Source organism: Pogona vitticeps, chromosome 5 (assembly GCF_051106095.1).
Source record: "Pogona vitticeps strain Pit_001003342236 chromosome 5, PviZW2.1, whole genome shotgun sequence".
Taxonomy (NCBI): Eukaryota; Metazoa; Chordata; class Lepidosauria; order Squamata; family Agamidae; genus Pogona; species Pogona vitticeps.
The window spans coordinates 130,306,596-130,328,692 of record NC_135787.1 but is presented as its reverse complement, the minus strand read 5'-3'; the positions used below and the strand labels follow the sequence as shown (position 1 = coordinate 130,328,692).

Genomic DNA, 22,097 nt, shown 5'->3' with positions numbered 1-22,097 from the left:
AGAACTGGAGGTTGTTCATGAATTTGTGTACCTTGGCTCAACAATCTCTGACACTCTCCCTAGATGTCGAGCTGGATAAACGCATTGGGAAAGCAGCTACCATGTTCTCTAGACTCACAAAGAGAGTATGGCTTAATAAGTTGACGGCATACACCAAAATCCAGGTCTATAGAGCCTGTGTCCTGAGCACACTCCTATACTGCAGCGAGTCCTGGACCCTTTGTGCACGGCAGGAGAGGAAGCTGAACACCTTCCATATGCGTTGTCTCCGACGGATTTTTGGTATCACCTGGCAGGACAAAGTTCCAAATAGAGTAGTCCTAGAATGAGCTGGAATTTTCAGCATGTATACAATATTGAAACAGCGCCGTCTACGTTGGCTTGGTCACGTCGTGAGAATGGCTGATGGTTGGATTCCAAAAGATCTCTGTATGGAGAATTAGTGCAGGGAAGCCGCCCCCGAGGGAGACCACAGCTGCGTTACGAGGACATCTGCAAGCGGGATCTGAAGGCCTTAGGAATGGACCTCAACAGATGGGAAACCTTGACGTCTGAGCGTTCAGCCTGGAGGCAGGCGGTGCATCATGGCCTCTCCCAATTTGAAGAGACACTTGTACAGCAGACTGAGGCGAAGAGGCAGTCCCAAAACAAGCAAAACCAGGGAGCTGGACAGGGGACAGATTGGATTTGTCTCCAGTGTGGAAGGGATTGTCACTCTCGAATTGGCGTTCTCAGCCACACAAGACACTGTTCCAAGACCTCCATACAGAGCACGATACCATAGTCTCTCGAGACTGAAGGATGCCTACAAACAATATTTTCTATGATAGATTTTTCTGTAATGAGTTTTAAGCACTGTATGGGTTATGTAGTCTGTAATCAAAATACCTTGTAAACTTTGTAACAGAACTCGTGTAATTTTCCATGCTATAAGATTACATTTCCTGCCCTTGTAGTCTTAGAACATCTTCCCACATTTCTGCACCACAATTACCTTGATTCTTGTCAGACCAGCAATAAGAGAAATCAACATTATAATGAGATAAGAGGGAAAAGGAAAATATTTCTTCAGACATTCAGGCAATATTTTTGCACACCCTGGGTACATTCTGACTTTAGGTCAAGGGAACACGGGGGCACAATGCATATTTACGCATAACCAGTGCTTGGAGTTAATTGGCACTGTTAATCCAATTAGAAGCAGGATCCAAACTTGGGGTTCAGGGAACCAATAAGGGAATGTTTTGCTTTATTGCTTTTTGTGTAAAACCCTATAAAATGCCTATGCAATTTCTAATCGGGGCTCTTCTCTGCTTTTAAGATGAAGAGTCCAGCTGTACTTTTTTTTAATAAAGATTGGCTTTAGTATCAGCTGTGCGTCTTAGCCTGTTTTCCTTGCCGGAGATTCCGAACTTTAATTTCAAAGGTAACACATGGTGCCGAAATGTGGGAAGATGTTCTAAGACTACAAGGGCAGGAAATGTAATCTTATAGCATAGAAAGTTACACGAGTTCTGTTACAAAGTATTTTGATTACAGACTACATAACCCATACAGTGCTTAAAACTCATTACAGAAAAATCTATCATAGAAAATATACATCAAGCATTAACTATAAATAAAGCATAAAGCATAAAAGAACAAAGCATAATATTGCTTGTTAAAATAAGGTTTCATCTTGGCTCACTCACAAAAGCTTAGTTATTAGTGTGACTGCCAATAGTGGAAAAGAACCAAGGAGTTGAATTGACCATTTAATCCCACAGATGAAGAAATAAAGCTGTTATTTTGATCATGGTTAGGGAATGCCTTCAGTGTCTTTAAGTTCTTTAGCCATTATTTTAGTCCTTATAAACATCCAGAGTGAGACCTGTCACAAACTTAGTAAAGCACACCAAGGGATGTCCAGTACAATCTTCCAGGTGTTTTAGACTACAACATGAGCCAGAGCTAATAAGAATCTTAGATTATGGAAACAAAAAATCCAAAACATCTATAGAGCACAAAACTGGACAAGGTTTTTCTAGACTGGGGCTTTTATTTGTTCAGTCACCTTGCCTCAGTCAGAATTTTATGGTGGTAGTTATTAAACACTTCCAAAGATAATTTTATTCATGCTAGCAATTGAAGGTATTGTGCAACTATGCTTTATTAAAATTATCCTTAAAAGTTTTCTGCAGTAAGACAACAATGGTAGAAGACCAAGGAATTTGATCTATGTGTTGGACGAGCATTTGTCAAAAACCTCCACAAAAAACGAGTTTTTCCACTGCTTTCTTTTTGTTTTTCGTATCACCAGACAAACTTAAAAGGAAACGATGCAATAAGTACAGCGGGTTTTTTTTTTAATGATACCGCTAGGAGCCACCTTGCCAGAAAACACACTTCTCTTGGAATTGCAGGGCCAAATATTTTAATTTACCGGTTTTCTGGCTCACACAAATATAACCAGTCTGTCTATACTTGCCCGGGAGCAAGCGTTATTAAATTCAAATAAGATTTCCAAAGAAATAAGGTATTGGTTCGCTGACTTTCTGTTACTGCCTCAGCTGAAACCCCAAACAAGGTCACGTAAAACCATAATGAATATGCTAACAACTTATTCGTTTAGTAAAGCTAACTACTCCGAGCCCGCTTCCTCCCCACATTGTCCCTCCACTCCTGCTCCCCGAGCGACGCTATGTAATGGACGTAGTTCCGACGAGCTCCCCCTCCTCTCTCTCTCCCCCGCAACTACATTTCCCAGAAAGCCATGGCAGGGCGCGAGCTGCCCCCTTACGTCAGAGGCTCAATGAGCCAATCGCGCCGCGGCCGAGGCGAGCGCTTGCAGCCGCCAATGTTGTTTTCGCTGAGTCGAGCTGCTGGTGTTGTTGGCGGTGCCGGCGCCATATTGGAAGGGACGAGGCGGTGTTTTTTTTTTTCACCCCCCCCCTTTCACCCCACCGCAACCGTCATTCTCGTCCGTCTTCGAGACCACGGAGATACTTGAGCACAAGCTTAGCCGCCGCCATGCTGTATCTGGAGGATTACCTCGAGAGTGAGTTTTTTTTGTATTGGGGCGCGGCGGGGGGGGCACTAGGCCCGAAGGGGAGGGGGAAACGGCGAGCGAGAAGCCGCGAGGCCGAGGCTCCGCCCACTTGCCCCTCCCTTCCCCTTTTTTTCCCCCCATGTCGGCCGTCGCGTGTGACTGAACCGCTCCTTCTCTCCTCCCACCCCCTCCCTCCCTCCCTGCAGTGATCGAGCAACTTCCCATGGATCTCCGCGACAGGTTCACCGAGATGCGGGAGATGGACCTGCAGGTGCAGAGTACGTGAGCCAGCTCCGCCCACGGACCGCCTCCCTGGCGCGCGGCCCTACGAGGGGTGGGCGGGGCGCAATCCGGCCGTTCTGGCCAAATAAGGAAGAAAAGGAGGGGCGGAGGCGTTCCCTAGAAGGAGCCGGGTTTCGTACGGCGTTCAGGATGCAAGTCCTGTATAGCCATCTCTCTAATCCAGGCACTGTGCGATTTCTGGCATGGATTTTTTTTTTTGAGAAGTGGCGCAGCTAGGAAAGTTTAATAGCAGGATTTAATGGTGGCCCTTCTTTTTTACGTGCTTCTGCTTTTTGCAGCTGATTGTGGATTTCTGAAGGGTTTTAAAATTTTAATTGTCAACCCTTTATTTTAAGAAAAGTATTCTAAGTTCGAAGCTAGAGAAATAATACACTTATTAGTTAAAAGGAATAACCTGACCATCTCTGTAGTTATTTAGATGTCCAGCTGTCCTTTGTTCCCAGCACTAGAATGTGTTTTAATGTAAAGGATACTGCTGATCTGAGTAGGCTCTGAAATGTCCATATAATGGTGACACTGGACTTGTTTGCTGCTCTTCTCATCACCTGTAGTCATTGGGAAGATAGTTTTGTCCTAGCTATATGATTTACACATTTACATTGGAAGGGGTTAGATGATTGGATAGCTTAGTTAGCCAAAGCACCTGGCTGTGGAGCCAGAGGTTGGGAATTTGATTTCCCCAATCTGTCTTGTAGGAGAACAGCTGCTGACTAAACCTCCCCTTTTTTTTAGTGTTGCAGTGAGCATGGCCTAAGCACAACTCACATATTTTGAGGGCAACATCCCAAAATCAAAAAAAAAGTCTTTAAACTTACATGGATTGCATCTGCCATACATGATGTCATTCCTGTTCACAGTGCTGTGGAGCAAAATGCTGCCAGGATGTACATTGTTGTGAATGATACATGAAATAGTGAACACACTCAGCTGCAAAATGCCAGTAATCTTATAAAATCTCTTCTTTGCAGATATTAACATTTACTATTTTGTATTAAGGACATATTTTAGTTTCTGTGGGACATTTTTCAAAGTGATCTTTCTGGGCTTATGTTTCTGTCTCTAGCAATTCTCTTGCAAGAAATTTAAAGTAATTTAATTTCCACTCTTTGGCAGTATTGTTACTGCAGCTTTTCATATGCATATTGTTCCCTTGCTGTCCTTGGTGCTTGTTTCTAATGACATTTGCATAAGATTGTTCTGCATAACTTCAATCTTATGCATGTTTAATTAAAACCAAACCCCAAAGAATTCATTGGTGCTTACTCCCAGATTAGTCTGCATAAGATTGCAGCCTTTATTGTGTTGGCTCTGTTCTGGTGATGCACCAGTTCTTCTCAACACTTTATCTACTTGTGAGCCCCGTAACTTCATTGGGGTTTTCACATTCCGTCTTTGTACCCATACACTCAATAGATGGGGGAAATTCAACAGGATTTATTGGAACTTTGAAGGTAGAAGAAGGTAACAAGCTATTAATCAAGGAAACAAGTGTCTCAATCCTCAATACTGTCTCTGCGCCTCCTTTGTGAGTCTGCTGCTTCCAGGTTCTATTTGCCAGGGAGACTTCAGTCTCTCAGAGTGACCAGTTCTCTCCACTGAACTCCCAACCCAATCCGAGCATTCAGTCCAATTATACAGGATTCTGCCTCCCAACATCAACCCCTGGAGAGAGGGGCAGTATGACTGCACTGAGGACAGGTGTGGTAGGATTCTTAGTGCTATGGATCTCTTCACCTCAGGATCTTTTTCTCTACCAGCATTTACTCACTAGGGGGACAGAATTGTCTTTTCCTCTGACCCCTTTTTGCTTCCCCCCCCCCCCCGCAAGACGTTTGTAGGAGTGTTTTGTATTCAAACTTGGCTGCTGCACTTTTAGGCACCCGGAACTGCACACATATTCCTCTCCTAAGATTCTTGTTATTTATGTAGCCCTATTCCCCTAGGGACTTCTTCTTCAAGGGACTCCTCAGCTCAGTCATAACCAGACCACTTCTCTTGGGTTCCCCCCCCCCAATTCTGTTTGGGGCAGGATGTGTGAGGAAATTGAGTGTGGCCTTATTATTAAAAAATAAAATAAGCTTTTTCTTATTACATAGTGGATGAAATAGTTCAGTCAGGAACCTACAGAGCAGATTGAACTACAAGACTCTTTCAGTAACTCATCCCTTAGTTGTTTAGCTCAACTAGCACTATATATTCAATCAGAGATTCTAGAAACGAGAAAGAATAAAATGTTGCTTAGTTACAGTTCTTCATAGATAAAAACAAAAATCATTGTGTAAAATGTTAGCTTGTTCCATGACTGAGCTTAACTAGTTGACTGGTTTCATTACTGACTAACTATGGTTACATAGCTGACAAAACACTCTTAACTGTCCTCAGAATCCCTTGCCAAGACTGGCAGACCCCTCTCCACTCAAAATTCCTTAATTGTGTCATATGTAGACTCCATTCCTCCTCCCCAAAGGATTCCACTTCTATCTTCAGCTCTTCCCTTCCCAGTTTTTTTTTCATCCAAAAGGGCCCTTTCTCCCATTCCATCTCAGTTCTTATTCCCTCCCCTATCTTCAGGATCTCCTTCTCTACGTTTCTCCCATGTCACCCTCTGACACACCAGTGAGAATTAACTCTTGAGAAAGCATTATTAGAATTTTGCAGTATAACTTTCAAAATCTTAACACGAGTTTAGTTTTTTTAAAAAATGAATTACTCATTAGAAAATGAATTCAGAAGCATTCATTTTCTTTATAATGTGATCGAAGTACATGTATCTACTTCTGTTGTTCTTATACAATCCATTGCATATTTATAGAAAATAAATTATGCTTTAATGTTCTGTGTATTTAAGATGCAATGGATCAACTGGAGCAAAGAGTAAATGAATTTTTTATGAATGCAAAGAAAAACAAACAGGAATGGAGAGAAGAACAAATGACTTCAATTAAAAAGGTAAGACTAGGGCAGTCTGTAGTCAAACCAGATGAAACTCCAGTCCAGTTTCTTATATTGTGCCCGATGCTATTGTGGCTCCAGATTTGAGAAAAAAATGTCTCATGAGTCTGTTCTCAAACATTCTATCTTGGTGCCACAAGTTTATGGAATGTTGCACCTATCTTTAGTAAAAACACAAATAAAAATTAAAACGCGAATAGCCCTCTGTACTGTTTTGCCTGAAAATGAGGAAATAACTCATTAGTATGGTTAAAAGAACTTAATGAAAATAAGAAATTTTCCCCAATGTTAGCAGTACGTAAGCTTGTATGTTAGTTTTACAGTGATATTGTTATAATGTGAATCTAGAATATTATGAGAACATAATTAGACATGGGAATGAATTAAAAAATGGATTGCAGTATTCGTGGAAAATTGCAGATCCGTTAAATATTCATCCCTTCATATTTGTGGGTTCATTTAGGGTAGGGAAGCTGCAGCTGCCATCTTTGCAAAGGGGATTCAGGGTGCCCTTTGCAAAGATGGCAGCTGTAGCTTCCCTACCTTAAATGAAGCTGCAGCTGCCATCTTTGCAAAGGGCAGCCAGTTTCCCTTTTTACATGCTGTGGTTGCGGAGGCTTGATTGAGACTTTGGTAGCAACGGCAATGATTATGGTAAGGGGTTGGCAGCGGGGGTGGAGGGGGCAGCCATGGGGGGTGGCAGCGGGGGCAGTGTGTGTGTTTTTTAATAACCCTCCATGAATTGACAAATATATTTGTTATTCGTTGTTTCATGCGGGCAACTTCGTGCTTCATGAGTTGTCAACTTTTGACGACTCAAAAGTGGGACAACTCGCCAAAATGGTGAGTTGTCCCCATCAGTAAACATAATCTTACGAAACTCTTCAAAAGAGATATGAGAAGAGGTTCTAGTAAACCTCCATATTTGAAACACAAATGTACTTCTTGTACACAGCAACCTTCTTTAGAACATGTGTTTCCAAGGTCAATATCACACTGAGGTTTTACATTTACAGTATATACAGTACTGTATATATTATCTCCCCTATCAAAAAAGAGATTGGTATTATTGTCAGTGTATAGGACGTAATAGGTGTAGTCTCAGCTTTCATTCCAATGCCATAATATTGGAGGGAGATGCACTGAATGTTGAGTTTACCTCCCCATGTTTCAAAAATGGTGAAGAGATAGACTTAGTTTTTGAGCTTTAAAAAGTCCTTATTTGAATATTTACTGACATTATTGCATTATATACAAGATTCTGAACAAATGTTGATTAGAGATGCGCAGACAGGTGCTGTGGTGGCCCAGTTCTCTCCCATAGAACCAGCCAGCTCACTGGGCTCTGCGCGGCGCTGTGGTCTTCTTTCAGCAACAGCACACCAATCCTGATAGGTGCCTGGCCTGCCCTTCCCCGGCCTCCCCCCCCCGCATGCCAACCACTCATCAGCTGAGTGGGGAGACTTCCCACCCCACTTCCATGCCAAAGTGGTTGGCTGCAGGGGGAGCAGGGAAGTGCTGGCCGGGCTCCTGCTGCGATTGGTGTACCACTGCAGAAGAAGAACCAGAGTGCACCTCAGAGCCCGGTGAAGTGCCCATCTGTAATGTTTATCATTACACCTGTCTGTGCATCTCTAATAATTTTATTGATTAGTTAGATTTGTAAATTTACTGTATAGTAATAATTTTTAAACTGGTATGTAAATATAGTTTATTTGTATGATTTTTTCCCACACAGGATTATTACAAAGCTCTAGAAGACGCAGATGAAAAAGTACAGTTGGCTAACCAGATTTATGATTTAGTAAGTAAAATAAAGAACCTAGAGCTGATTATGATTTGGAATTTAACTGACAGATTGACAAAACTTTAACACTCATTCTTAGAATTGTTTTTTGTGACCAAAGCTCTTTAGGTAAGAGGTCCCCAACCCCCGGTTGGCGGCCGGTGCCGGTCCATGGACTGAGGTGGACCGGGCCGCGGAGAAAGCCCTTCCCTCCCAACACACACACTTTCCCCCGCACAACCCCTTTGCGCATGTGCACGGATACCCCCGAGCACAGTGCCACTCTTCGTGCATGTGCATGAGCGTGTGTGCGCCCATGTGAGAGAATGCCCACTCCTTTGCTCATGCGTACGAGCGCGGGGGGTGCCCTGCCTTCCCCATCCAGTCCGCGGGGTTAAAAATGTTGGGGACCGCTGCTTTAGGCAATGTACACATGCATAAGAAATCATGCATTAGCAGAATTACTGCTAATAAATGAAATGCCATTTAGGTTCCTGGTTGCATGGCAAACACAGTCAGGAACATAACAGGAATCTTACAAATTACTGCAATTGTTGCAATTTGTATGATTTTGCTTATGCGTCTGTGAATCCTATAATATGTTTCTGGAGTACGTCTCAGAATAGTATACAATTTTTTTTCTTTCCGTCTTTATTTCTGTATGCATGTCTGAGGTAAAAGGTTTATATCTGCATGCATGGTAAGTGACTGGGGTTTGATTGACAATTATGTGTGGCATATGTGCCAAGAGGACAATTAAGACATATGACAAGTATAAAAGAATGTTTGTGAATGAAACGGTGAGCTGATTGGTTTAAGTACTATCTAGAGCAGGGGTCCCCAACCCCCGGTCCGCGGCCCGGTGCTGGTCCCTGGGCTTCCTGTAACTGGGCCGCGGACATGGCTCTCTGCCCCCCCCCGCCCGCCCACCCACTCCCCTTCCAAAACAAACAGACACACACACCTGCCTGTCGGATTGCTTGACTTTCCATTCCCTGGCATGGACCCTATTGCCTCCTTCTCGCCTTACAAAACGTGTGCGCACGCACCCCCTCCCCCGCCCCAATCGCCTGTCTTCCCCTGCCTTCTTGCCTGCTTGAAAGCACGGACCTCCATTGCCTCCTCCTCCCCTTCCAAAACGCGCACGTGCACGCAACCCCCCCCAGCCCCAGTTGCCTGCCTTCCCCTGCCTTCCAGGTTGCTTGCCTGGAAGCAGGGACCCCATTGCCTCCTCCTCCCCTTCCAAAACACGCGCGCGCGCGCGCGCGCGCGCGCAAACCCTCCCCCCCCGCCCCAGTTGCCTGCCTTCCCCTGCCTTCCAGGTTGCTTGCCTGGAAGCAGGGACCCCATTGCCTCCTCCTCCTCCCCTTCCAAAACACGCACACACGCGCACAAACCCTCCCCCCCCGCCCCAGTTGCCTGCCTTCCCCTGCCTTCCAGGTTGCTTGCCTGGAAGCAGGGACCCCATTGCCTCCTCCTCCCCTTCCAAAACATGCGCGCGCGCGCACAAACCCTCCCCCCCCCGCCCCAGTTGCCTGCCTTCCCCTGCCTTCCAGGTTGCTTGCCTGGAAGCAGGGACCCCATTGCCTCCTCCTCCTCCCCTTCCAAAACACGCACACGCGTGCGCAAACCCTCCCCCCCCCGCCCCAGTTGCCTGCCTTCCCCTGCCTTCCAGGTTGCTTGCCTGGAAGCAGGGACCCCATTGCCTCCTCCTCCCCTTCCAAAACATGCGCGCGCGCGCACAAACCCTCCCCCCCCGCCCCAGTTGCCTGCCTTCCCCTGCCTTCCAGGTTGCTTGCCTGGAAGCAGGGACCCCATTGCCTCCTCCTCCCCTTCCAAAACGTGTGCGCAACCCACCCACCCCGCCCCAGTTGCCTGCCTTCCCCTGCCTTCCAGATTACCTGCAACAAGACAAGGTATTAATTTTTTCTCTCTCTTAAATATAGTGTTTCTAGGCTATGAGACAGAAGAAACTGTGAGAAAATAGGGTAGGGTTACAAATGAGAGATCTCAACACTGGCCTCTCCCTAGTAAAACTGAATGTTTGAGGCAGAATGAATTCATAATAAAAAAAACTAATCTGGAAGCATTCTTCCATTCATGTAGAACTTGGCACTGGTGCAGATGGATGTGCACATTCTGAAAACATGTGGAGGTGTTGGTTTTTTTAATGTAACTTTGATGATTCTCCTCCCAAGGCAAGTCTTTTGTAAAACTAACAGGTCCAGATTGTACCCCAGACAGGATGGCTAATATTTGGGAATAATGGAGATTGTAGTCTGAAATGTCTTTACCACATCTTTCTCCTTGAAAGGAACTAAGGCAGTTTACAACATTAAAAGACAAAATTAAGGCTAACCCAAGTGATTAAGGCTAACCCAAGTGAGCATATAAATACTAAAAAAGTTCAAACAAATACAGTGGATATAAAAAGTTTACACACCCCTGTTAAAATGTCAATTGTCTGTGATGTAAAAAATGAGACAAAGATAAATCATTTCAGAACTTTTCCACCTTTAATGAGACCTATGAACTGTACAACTCAGTTGAACAACAAACTGAAATCTTTTAGGTGGAGGGAAGTAAAAATAAAAAACTGAAATAATATGGTTGCATATGTGTGCACACCCTTAAATAATACTTTATCAAAGCACCTTTTGATTTTATTACAGCACTCAGCCTTTTCGGGTATGATTTTATCAGTATGGCACATCTTGATTTGGCAATATTTGCCCACTCTTCTTTGCCAAAATACTCCAAATCTCAGATTGCAAGGGCATCTCCTGTGCACAGCGTTTTTCAGATTACTCCACAGATATTAAGTCAGATTCAGGTGTGGGCTCTGGCCGGGCCATTCCAAAAGGTTAATCTTCTTCTGGTGAAGCTGTTCCTTTGTTGATTTGGATGTTTGCTTTGGGTGGTTGTCATGCTGAAAGATAAAAGTTCCTCATGTTCAGCTTCTAGCAGAAGCCTGAAGGTTTTGTGCCAATATTGACTGGTATTTGGAACTGTTCATAATTCCCTCTAGCTTGACTAAGGTCCCTGTCCCAGCTGAAGAAAAAAAGCCCCAAAGCATAATGGTGCCACCACCATGCTTCACTGTGGGTATGATGTTCTTTTGGTAATGCACAGTGCTGTTTTTGCACCAAACAGATCTTTTGGAATTATGGTTGAAAAGTTCAACCTTGGTTTCATCAGACCATAACACTTTTTCCCACATGCTTTTGGAAGACTTCAGATGTGTTTTTGAAAATTTTAGTCAGGCTTGGATTTTTTCTTCGTAAGAAAAGGCTTCCATCTTGCAACTTTACCCCATAGCCCGGACATATGAAGAACACGGGAGATGGTTGTCACATGTACCACACAGCCAGTACTTGCCAGATATTCCTGCAGCTCCTTTAATGTTGTTGTAGGCCTCTTGGCAGCCTCCCTGACCTGACCAATTTTCTTCTAGTCTTTTCATTAATTTTGCAGGGACGTCCAGTTCTTGGTAATGTCACTGTTGTGCAATAATTTCTCCACTTGATGATGAATGTCTTCACTGTGTTCCATGGCATATCCAATGCCTTGGAAATTCTTTTATATCCTTCTTCTGACTGGTACCATTTTTAACAATGAGATCCCTCTGATGCTTTGAAAGCTCTCTGTGGACCATGGCTTCTGCTGTAGGATGTGACTAAGAATATGTCAGGATGGACCTACTAGCATAGCTGATCTTTATTTGGGATTCCTCAGAGGCACTTTAAATTATGGCATAACATACTACTGCATAACAAGTACCCCCACGCATGGACGCCCCCCCACATCACCCCCATTCATGGACACTGGCGGCGGCAAGCCCCCCCCCCCCGGTCCTTGGAAGAATGGTCTTTAACAATACCGGTCCCTGGCATTAAAAAGGTTGGGGACCACTGATCTAGAGAGATCATGTTTCGCATATAAGAGTGTGTGTGAGAGTCAGTCAGAGTTGGGATTTAAGTTAGAGCTGTTAATTAGAAAGAGCTTAAATTAGCGCACTGTTAGAATTGTGTGAGAATGAGTGTGGTCTCTTGGGAAAAGGTATTGATAATTCTTTTGTCCAAACAAGTGTCTATAAAGTGGACCCTCGACTTATGAAGGTCCCTGCTTATGTAAATTTCGAGGTACGAAAAGCTATGGCCGCAAAATTTTAGTTTGACTTGCAGCCGGAGCTTCGACCTACGAAAGGCAGGGGGAAAGGGTGGGAAATTCAAAGCCACCCCCGCTGCCCTCTTGTCTCATGTCCCCGGTGCCCTCTGCTTCTTGGGGCCAGGAGACAGAGGGCAGTGGGTGCAGCTTGCTAAGCCCCGCATGCCAAAAGCCACCCCGCCTTCTGCACCCACTGCCGGCTTTCAGCTTTCGGGGCTTAGAAAGCTGCACCTGCTGCCCTCTTGTCTCCTGTCCCCGGTGCCCTCTGCCTCAGCCTGCCTTGTCTCCTAAGGCAGAGGGCACCGGGGACAGGAGACAAGAGGGCAGCAGGTGCAGCTTTCAAAGCCCCGAAACCTGGTAGCAGGCTTCCCGGGCTTCCAAAGCTGCACCCACTGCCCTCTGTCTCCTGTCCTCAGTGCCCTCTGCCTCCTGTCCCTGCGGGGACAGAGGGCAGCGGGGACAGAAGGCAGAGGGTAGCGGGTGCAGCTTTGGAAGCCTGGGATTTTTTTTCTTTGGCTGGGACGGATTAAATGGTTTTCAATGCATTCCTATGGGAAATGGACCCTTGTCCTACGGACTTTTCGACCTACAGCCACCGTTCCAAAATACGGATTAATTCCGTAAGTCAAGGGTCCACTGTATAAGGAACAGGAAGTGTGTAAAATTATGAAAAGGTACAACAAAGGCTTTTAGTTACTGTATATACTCGAGTATAAGCCTAGTTATTCAGAGTAATTTTTTAGCTGCAAAGCACCCCCTTGGCTTATATTCGAGTCAGTGTCAAAATTACATGTTCTCCCCTGCAGTGTTCTCCGGACTCCCCCGCTCATCTACAGGCGGCTGCAGCCTCTGTGGGTGGTCTAATGACCCGGGTTAAGTACACTGCATTTCCGCTTCCAGGACACTCCCATCCTCCTCCTTCTGTATATTCTATGTACCCACCTTCCTCCTCCATCTCCCTCCATCTTGTTACTCAGCAGTAGAGCAGTAGAAAAGTGCAGCATCTGTTATGAGTCCTCCCTCTGCAGGCAGTGAAGTGTCTCTTGCAGCTCAGAAGGGCAGTATCTTTAAAAACTTTTAACCTACTGATGCCCCAATTAATGTAATTTTATTGGTATCTATTTTTATTTTTGAAATTTACCAGTAGCTGCTGCATTTTCCACCCTCGGCTTATAAAAGGTAAAGGTAAAGGTTCCCCTTGACAATTTTTGTCCAGTCGTGTCCGACTCTAGGGGGTGGCGCTCATCCCCGTTTCCAAGCCATAGAGCCAGCGTTTGTCTGAAGACAATCTTCCGTGGTCACATGGCCAGTGCGACTTAGACACGGAACGCTGTTACCTTCCCACCGAAGTGGTCCCTATTTATCTACTTGCATTTGCATGCTTTCGAACCGCTAGGTTGGCGGGAGCTGGGACAAGCGACGGGTGCTCATTCCGTTGCGTGGATTCGATCTTACGACTGCCGGATCTTCTGACCCTGCAGCACAGGCTTCTGCGGTTTAGCCCACAGCGCCACCACGTCCCATCCCTCGGCTTATACTCGAGTCAATATGTTTTCCTAGTTTTTTGTGATAAAATTGGATGCCTCAGCTTATATTCGGGTCGGCTTATACTCGAGCATAATATATACTATACTATAAACGGGAATGTGACAAATTCATTTTATCACTTTTGAGTCATTACATGTAAGTGGGGCCACTGAAAATCAATATTTACAGCTTGAGAGGTTCAGGAGAGTTAGTATGGTTTACTTCTTAGTAAGCCTCTGTAAGAATGCAGCTGTAATATAGAATTTTATTCATTGGTCAATGTTCTGTTAAGCTTCTGCCGAGAAAAAAAAAGTCCCGCAAACAGTCATGCATGATTGTTTTGCTTGTGCAAGAAATGCCATTGCATAAGTAATGATAACCATGAGGAAAATTTGTCCTCCACTTCCACATTTGTAATGCTTGTGCAGATGATGTGATCTTGCATTACTACACTGGTGATACTTTCTTAAGAATCTTAAGAATCTTAATAAAATAATGCTCTGTACACTTATATTTGAAAATAACCGCCCATTATGGTTATTGTGTGAATGTAACATTTTCATGCTGGGTGGTTCTACTAGAAATCTTTCATTGGTTTTATATTATTCAGTTGTAATTAAAGTTAAGTGAGTTTTTCATTTAAAGTTGTCTAGAAAATAGTTTGACATTTTATAAATCTTTCCTTAAAATAGGTAGACCGTCACTTAAGAAAATTGGACCAGGAGCTAGCTAAATTTAAAATGGAACTTGAAGCAGATAATGCTGGTATTACAGAAATATTGGAAAGGCGTAAGTATGTATGATCTTTTAGGATTGTATGTTTACATAACTGGCCACATTAGGATTATTGGAGCCTGGATTAATAAACTTGCATATGCATTGGCTTTTTGCAGCTGTACAAAGACCTTTTGCTGCTCCTTCACTTCTCATTTCAAGTGGCCAATTGGAAAAATGCTTGAACTGGGAACAAGCAAAAGGGTATACAAAGCCTTCAGAGGTCCAAGAGCTGCAGACACCCATCCCTAAACATAAAGGGCCAGTTCCATTCCTCATTCACCCAAGAAATAATTTTTATTTTAAAGGTTCCTAAAAAAAAAAAAAAAAAAAAATTAAAATACCACTTCACATCCTCTGGGCCCAAAAAATGGGGGCCCTATAAGTGCTGTGGGCTACATTTGGGGCCTTGGAGGCTATATATAACCCGTCAGATACACTTTGCCAACCATTGGTTTAACATGTAGATTTCACTATACATGCGTGTAGTGAAAATGCTGCAGCATAAAGATATGTTGCGGGTAGATACTACAATAGATATAGGTATCTTAGATAACATAAAGATACCAGTTATAGAACATATTTTTAGTATATGCCAATTTTAAGTTTACTTCCTGAACTTTTCACACTATGCCTTTAAAAACTTGACTATAAGTTATCTTTATTGCTAACATATTAAATCCAAAATAAGATGCATAGTCTATAGGAAAATATCTTTCTCTTGGTTTTCTGCTTATTCGTTTTGATTGGAATTTTTTTTGCAAGATTCAAGTTATTACTGGTTTTAATCTAAGAAAAAATAATCTGGAATACAGAACATAAACCTCCTTGATTACTTTCAAAGTACCTGGTTCTGTTGACTTAATGTTTTGCACAGTTTATTCTAAAGATATCATAGTCTACTAAAACTGAGTTATTTTAAGGTGATAATAAATGTGTTATGTCCTTTTTAACAACGTCTTCTGTCAATAGGTTCTTTGGAACTGGATACACCATCACAACCACTGAATAATCATCATGCTCATTCACACACTCCAGTTGAAAGTGAGTTGAACATTTCAAATGTTGTGTTTGATTTGTAAATGAAAAACAATAGAATAAAATTATTCTGTTTAACAAATATCTCAAGAACCATCTGTCTCCTAAAACAGCCAACAGAATGTAGGATGATATGGACTCCTCTGCTGAAATTTGATGATGTCTTCATGGTGAAGCTAAGCTGTGTATGCTGATTTCTAGTACTAAGCCCTTTGTACTAAAATGTCTCAAGTTCTACTTCTGGATTAATAGAAGTTTTCTTCTTCCTATAGAAAGGAAGCATAATCCCTCCTCTCACCATGCAGCTGCAGATCATGTCCCAGAAAAGAAGTTTAAGTCTGAAGCCCTCCTGTCAACTCTCACTTCAGATGCTTCTAAGGAAAATGCACCTGGTAATTGCAATTTCAGTATAAGTGAAGTTTTATGTGTACATAACAAGTTGAGTTTATTCTTTATGTTATTCCATATTCAGTAATAGCCTTCCTTACATTTTACTTTTAGTAGAAAGACAGGTACAATCTTACTTTTCTGCAAGATTTTGTGGTTGCAATACTGTACTTAGACATAATGGTTGTCTAACAAATCTGGTAGATAATGTATGGCATAATGGTAACTCATGAAATCAAAACAAAGCTAAATTAAGTTTGCACACATTTTAGAAGGTGCACTAACGATTCCAAGCATTTAAAACCGTTTTTGAACCTTTTAAGACACACTTAAAATTGCAAAATCAGAACATCGCTAAGTGAAACAGGGGACCTAAAACTGTCATCGCTAAGCGAGGCAAGGTCCCGAACATCGCTATGCAAATTTTCCCTATAGGGAACATCATTAAACGGAGCGCAAGATCGCTCCAGAAACCTCATCGCTAAGTGAATACATCGTTAAACAAGGCAATCACTAAGAGAGGCACCACTGCATTGCTATTCATTAGATTTTGAAGACATGCACTTTTGAGACTATGTATCATAGTGTTACCATCTTCATCAAAGGATTCACCCTGTACTCAGATTTGTATACCAACAGCCTTGCTCTCTTATCATTTGAAAATGATTTATTGGTGTATAAAGAGCTGACTTTCTCCATGGCCTTTTAACATTTTGGCCCTGGGATGAGAGGGAAAACAAATAGGGAAAAAATCTGATGAACAGAGCATTGCCAAGATAATATTATATTGTGCAACTTATTACCTAATTAGAGCACTACCTACCTTTTACTCATCAATACAGCTGATTTTCAGCTTTCTAAAATCTAACTTTAGTTTTCACTTTAGACTATATAAATATGTTCCCTTTGTTCATCAAGGGTCTCGAAACAATAATTCATCATCCTCATCCAACAGTGCATATAATGCAAATTCTTCTCAGCCATTGGCATCGTATAACCTGGGCTCATTATCTTCAGGAGCTGGAGCTGGTGCTATTACCATGGCAGCAGCTCAGGCAGTCCAAGCTACAGCACAGGTAAGGAATTCAAAATATGTTTTTAAGGACCTGTCTCAAGCAGTCTGTTTTGGGTACAACTTTCCTTAGTTTAGATTATTATTATAAATTTGAAATTTCTAAGAATTTCAGTTATGTGTTATCTGAGATTTCATGGCACAGGAAAGGAGATCTTGTTTTTATACAGGGCATTTAAAAATTCTATTGATTTAAATTAAATATGCATATATGTTTAAGATAGTTTAGTCTGTAATTTTTTGCACACTTCCTGCAAGCAAGTCATGTTAGAGTACAGTAGCCAGGTTGGAATATATAGTGTGATTTCTTGAGGTGCAGTAATCATGTAGGATCAAGCCACAGTTTTATAAAGTTGTGGAAATATTAGCCTACTCTAAATAATGTTGTGCCATTTATAGGCCAAAGCATCTTCAAGTATGTCTAAGCAACAGCACACTGTATGTTGCATCTGAACTTAGCTTTGCTTCTAGTAGACCCATTAAAATATTTTAAGCTAATTCACATTGTTAATTTCAATAATTGTGCCTGAAGTATGCCTAAATCTGATTCTAATCTTGGTTTTGTTTGTTTTAAGATGAAAGAAGGGAGGCGTACGTCTAGCCTTAAAGCAAGTTATGAAGCCTTTAAAAACAATGACTTCCAACTTGGAAGAGAATTCTCATTGTCCAGAGAAACAACTGGATATTCATCTTCTGCTTTGGCATCTACGTTATCACAGACATTAAGTTCATCAACCACGGATTCGCGGAGTGGTCGAAAAAGCAAGTAGGTTCATACAAATGATGGCTTTTTTCAGTTGTGCTTGCTTTGGAGCTGGAGAAATCATGTATCTGTTACCAGTGCTATTCAGCAATTTCAACTAGAAAGTGAAATTGCTGAATAGCAATTTGGTGACTGGTTATCAGCTCCTGGAAACTAACCAGTTGTATGTTTGAAGGGGGGAAATCTTGTGTGGCATGATTCTTTTATAAACAACAAAAAACTGATTTAGAGTCTTGCGAATACACATTCTTTGAGCAACACAGTTACTCAAGTGGTTTTATTTTATCTTTTACCATGGGTAAATGCAGGTACTTGTCTGGTAATTTAACTAATATTGAAAGCTTTTGGTTCTTGAATTCTAAAAGAAATTGAGCCAGTCACTGTTCCAGTCTCCTGGTTCAGCTCTATCCAGCAGAGAACTGGTTGGTCATGTCTAAGAGCATATTCACTAGATATTCGTTATAAATGTAAGCTAGAGTGAAATATATATTTTCATAAAATTTGGGAAGGCAACAGGAAACCTTATAGACAGGGTAGAGGCTTCATAGAAAGTTTGTAAGGAAATTACAGACATTAGCTCTTCAGGTCCAAACCAAGAAAGGAAAAAAATGATTGGCACAGAAGTAACATGGCAGTTCTGAAATTGTTCTTACAATGTATACAAACATGCACTATTACTGTAGAAACAGACAGTAAGAAAACAATATTTAAACTCTTTGAGTAGGGAATATAGCATAATTTAAATATTTCTGGTTCTATTGAATATATTGAATTTTATGAAAATTTTAATATGGAATCAAACTGTTCTTCGGACTTTTATCTACAGTGCAGTACAGACTACTTTAAAAAATGTTGATGTCTTGAAAAAAATCTAAATATTTTGCAATTTTTTTGGGCTGCAAATAAAAAGAAAGATCTGCATCAAATACAATTAACAGTCTAATGGTTCTGCTATGAAAATCAATTGTAGTGAGTATCTTTGTAGCACAATATTACAATTTTTTTTCAGAAACAACAACAAATCATCAAGTCAGCAGTCATCCTCTTCTTCTTCGTCTTCCTCTTTGTCATCGTGTTCCTCATCCTCTGCTCTAGCACAGGAACTGTCTCAACAAGCAGCAGTAATACCAGAGTCAGAGTCTAATAGCCAAGTTGATTGGACCTATGATCCAAATGAGCCACGTTACTGCATTTGTAATCAGGTATACTCTAAAGAATATGATATAGAGCATAGAATATGATGTGAAGTTAATAGATGGTTGTAGCTAGACTTGTGCATTGGCCCCACAACCCACATTTTGCCAAAAGAGCATACAGATTGGTATCTGACCTGTCTTGCGGTCTTTTGGAGATACCTCAACCAGCTCCTTACAAGGGTTCATGATGTTATTTGTGTGTTTCTGGATCTCTATGAAGAATCTTGTTCTAGGAGCTCACTATCTTCCTTAATGTTTCTTTTTCTTCTATTCTTCTAACTGATATGTGAAAACTGCTGAATTTAACATGTGGAGTCTATGGCAGGTGCAACTCCATGCTTGTGAGCTTCTTTTCTCCACCCTGTGGTCACCTGGAAACACACAAAGTATCCCTGATCTGGCTGTTATTTACACATTTGTCTGAAGATTGTGTACATTGCTAATTTCAGCCTCTAATAAAGCAAAGCAAAATGTGATGCTTATATACCACCCCATAGGATTTAAAGCACCCTCTGTGCGGTTTACAATATTATTACGCAAATAACATGTGCCCTCCCCCCGCAAGCTGGGCACTCGGTTTACCAACCTTGGAAGGATAGAAGGTTGAATCTACCTTGAGCTGGCTACCTGAGTCCGGAATCAAACTTGGGTTACAAGGACATTTGCTGTTTAACCACTGCACCATCAGGCAATGAATATCTTAGTTAATGCCTTTATTGTGGCATATTTATTGAGAGCTGACTACTTTGTGTAGTTGATTTAGAAGTAATAAGCTATAAAGCTTCATATGTTCATATTTAAAACGCTATTTTTATACTTGGTAGATATGTGCACAGATTGTTATTTGGAAACACATAGCTGAATGCTTAATTTAAAATGAAAGGAAGATATTCTACATAGCATATATAGACATGGACTACAAATGTTGAGGATTTGAAAATGAAGAATGTAGCCTGTATTTATATATATTTTTAAATTCTGCCAGCAACAGCAGTTGAGAAAGCAATCCTGAACTTTTTTGCAGCCCATTTTTCTTTCTGTGTGTCTGTCTTCATATCAGGGCACTGCACAATTTAAAGTTATGGGCACATACAAATTATAAGTAAAATTAAAAGCAAAATAAATGGTAAACTAATTAAGCTATTTTTGATCAGAAGAAGGATACTTCAATAGCAGACTACTTTTGCAGCTCCTGACTGCCCTATATAACTGCCCAGGAGCAGATATTCAGTGCCAGGGAGGCTACTGAGGAGAGAGAACACACCATGAATGTAACTTAACCTACAGTGCCCTCCAAAATGATAGAATTTTTTTTTTAAATATATTATCTGATGGTTCTGTGATGCCTAAAACTTGAAACAGCAGAAAAACAAAGGTGTATCATTGAATTTGTTTCTAATGTAAACATTTCTCAATTCGTCCCATATATGTTGTCTCTCTCTTTTTTTAAATGTTCCTTTTTTAGGTGTGAAGAAATGTGTGGTCAGGGACAATGTTAATTATTTTCCAAATAACATGTGTTGCCCTTTTTTTGTAGGTTTCCTATGGTGAAATGGTGGGCTGTGATAACCAGGATGTAAGTATGGAAAGATGGGAATGGGTGGGAGGGTGGATAAAACACTGTTTTTTGAAATTCCACTTTTCCATTTTAAACCTGAATTGCAAGCCATGTTTCAAAGCAAGACTAGACATCTGAAAAGGCTGATGCACATACACCAGGGTTTCACATGTTTAAGAAGCTTGCAGCTTCTGAGGATGAGTTGAGCCTGGACTTTGTTATATTAAGAACTGAACCACTTGAAATCAGTTATTTCTCAATAATCTTTTATAGAAGAAATTATAATATCTAGCAGATAAGATAAATCCTGTGAAGCTTTCCAAAGAAAGAAGTTCCTTGCTACTTTATTTTATGTTCTCCCTAATATTGCCTACTAGAGCTAGTAATTTTATTTTTCTTTTGTGTGGTGAAGTAGAGCTATGACTACTTCAAAAATACTGTCCTGTATTTAAAACGATACTGTAGTGTTTTGAACTAAATCAGGTTTTAGAAACCGATAAAGCATCTTTTCTCTTTATTTGTGTTACAGTGCCCTATAGAGTGGTTCCATTATGGCTGTGTTGGATTGACAGAAGCACCAAAAGGGAAATGGTACTGTCCGCAGTGTACTGCTGCAATGAAAAGAAGAGGCAATAGACACAAATAAATATCTTTTTCACTTCAGCTAAAAACATTGTGCTTCTTTTGAGGTGTGGGCTAGAAGGAAATGGTTCTTTGCAGTCGGTCAAAGGAGAATTGATATAGCTGTCATAAAACATTGATTTCTTAATTTTGCTAGCTGTGTTTTAATATTGTATCTAAATTATTCATGCACTATTGTGCTATAAATACTTTCCCAGTTAGCCATGGATTGCTCCAGTGGCAAACATATGCAGACATTTGTACTCTCAAACCATTTTCTCTAAGGGGCATTCTACAACAATTTAATCTTCAAATAATTCCAGCAAATTGAGACTTCAAATGGTTGTATATTCTGCTGGCATTCTGCTGCATGTTCTGTACTCAAGAGCTGTTATGTGGAATATTCTGTATATAAGTGGTGCAGAAAGTCAGAATGTTATAGTTTTGTTTCTTGTTGAAACTAAATTCAGCAGGCTGAAGAAAATGGTTATTGTATACAATGGGCTAGTGTCCTCTAGAGTACGTGGTACCTAAAAACAGACTCTTGTATGCTTTAAACAAATATACCATTAGTCCTGATATGTTTGGGGGCCATTGAGGGCACAAGTGATAAAAATGGTGTTAAAGTGATAAACCTTTTATACCGAATGTGTTTATTTTTTTGTGCAAGTGATCCTTTAAATTGAAACTGTATTAGTTGTCAAAATTTAAAAAAAAATCAAAGGCTAGTATTAATGCTTTGCATACTTTATCTAAAAAGTACAGTAAAAACATTTCATGGAAGCTTTCATAATATGCTGTTTAACTGGATAATTTTAAATAATTTTTATTTTTTTAAAAAAATATATGAATAAAAGGTTTCCATCTCTACAATACTAGGTACTCTGGTGTGTGATTGTTTTCTCTAGTACAATTTTCTCGTTTC

General features: G+C 41.3%; 1 protein-coding gene across 2 annotated transcripts; it reads left to right on the top strand.

Annotated features, from left to right (window-relative positions):
* Positions 1–2,637: 2,637 nt before the first annotated feature.
* ING3 (inhibitor of growth family member 3) lies at positions 2,638–22,045 on the top strand. Of its 2 annotated transcripts, none has more exons than XM_078376721.1 (12): positions 2,638–3,037; positions 3,235–3,306; positions 6,180–6,280; positions 8,022–8,087; positions 14,456–14,552; positions 15,510–15,581; positions 15,848–15,967; positions 16,980–17,038; positions 17,610–17,800; positions 18,807–18,999; positions 20,531–20,569; positions 21,081–22,045. In XM_078376721.1, the coding sequence occupies exons 1-12, from the start codon at positions 2,686–2,688 to the stop codon at positions 21,195–21,197; spliced, it is 1,479 nt and encodes a 492-aa protein (XP_078232847.1). In that variant the 5' UTR covers positions 2,638–2,685; the 3' UTR covers positions 21,198–22,045. The 2 variants fall into 2 exon arrangements, with proteins under 2 accessions (XP_078232847.1, XP_020662996.3); XM_020807337.3 differs by having other exon boundaries at positions 2,646–3,037; positions 16,881–17,038.
* Positions 22,046–22,097: the final 52 nt, after the last annotated feature.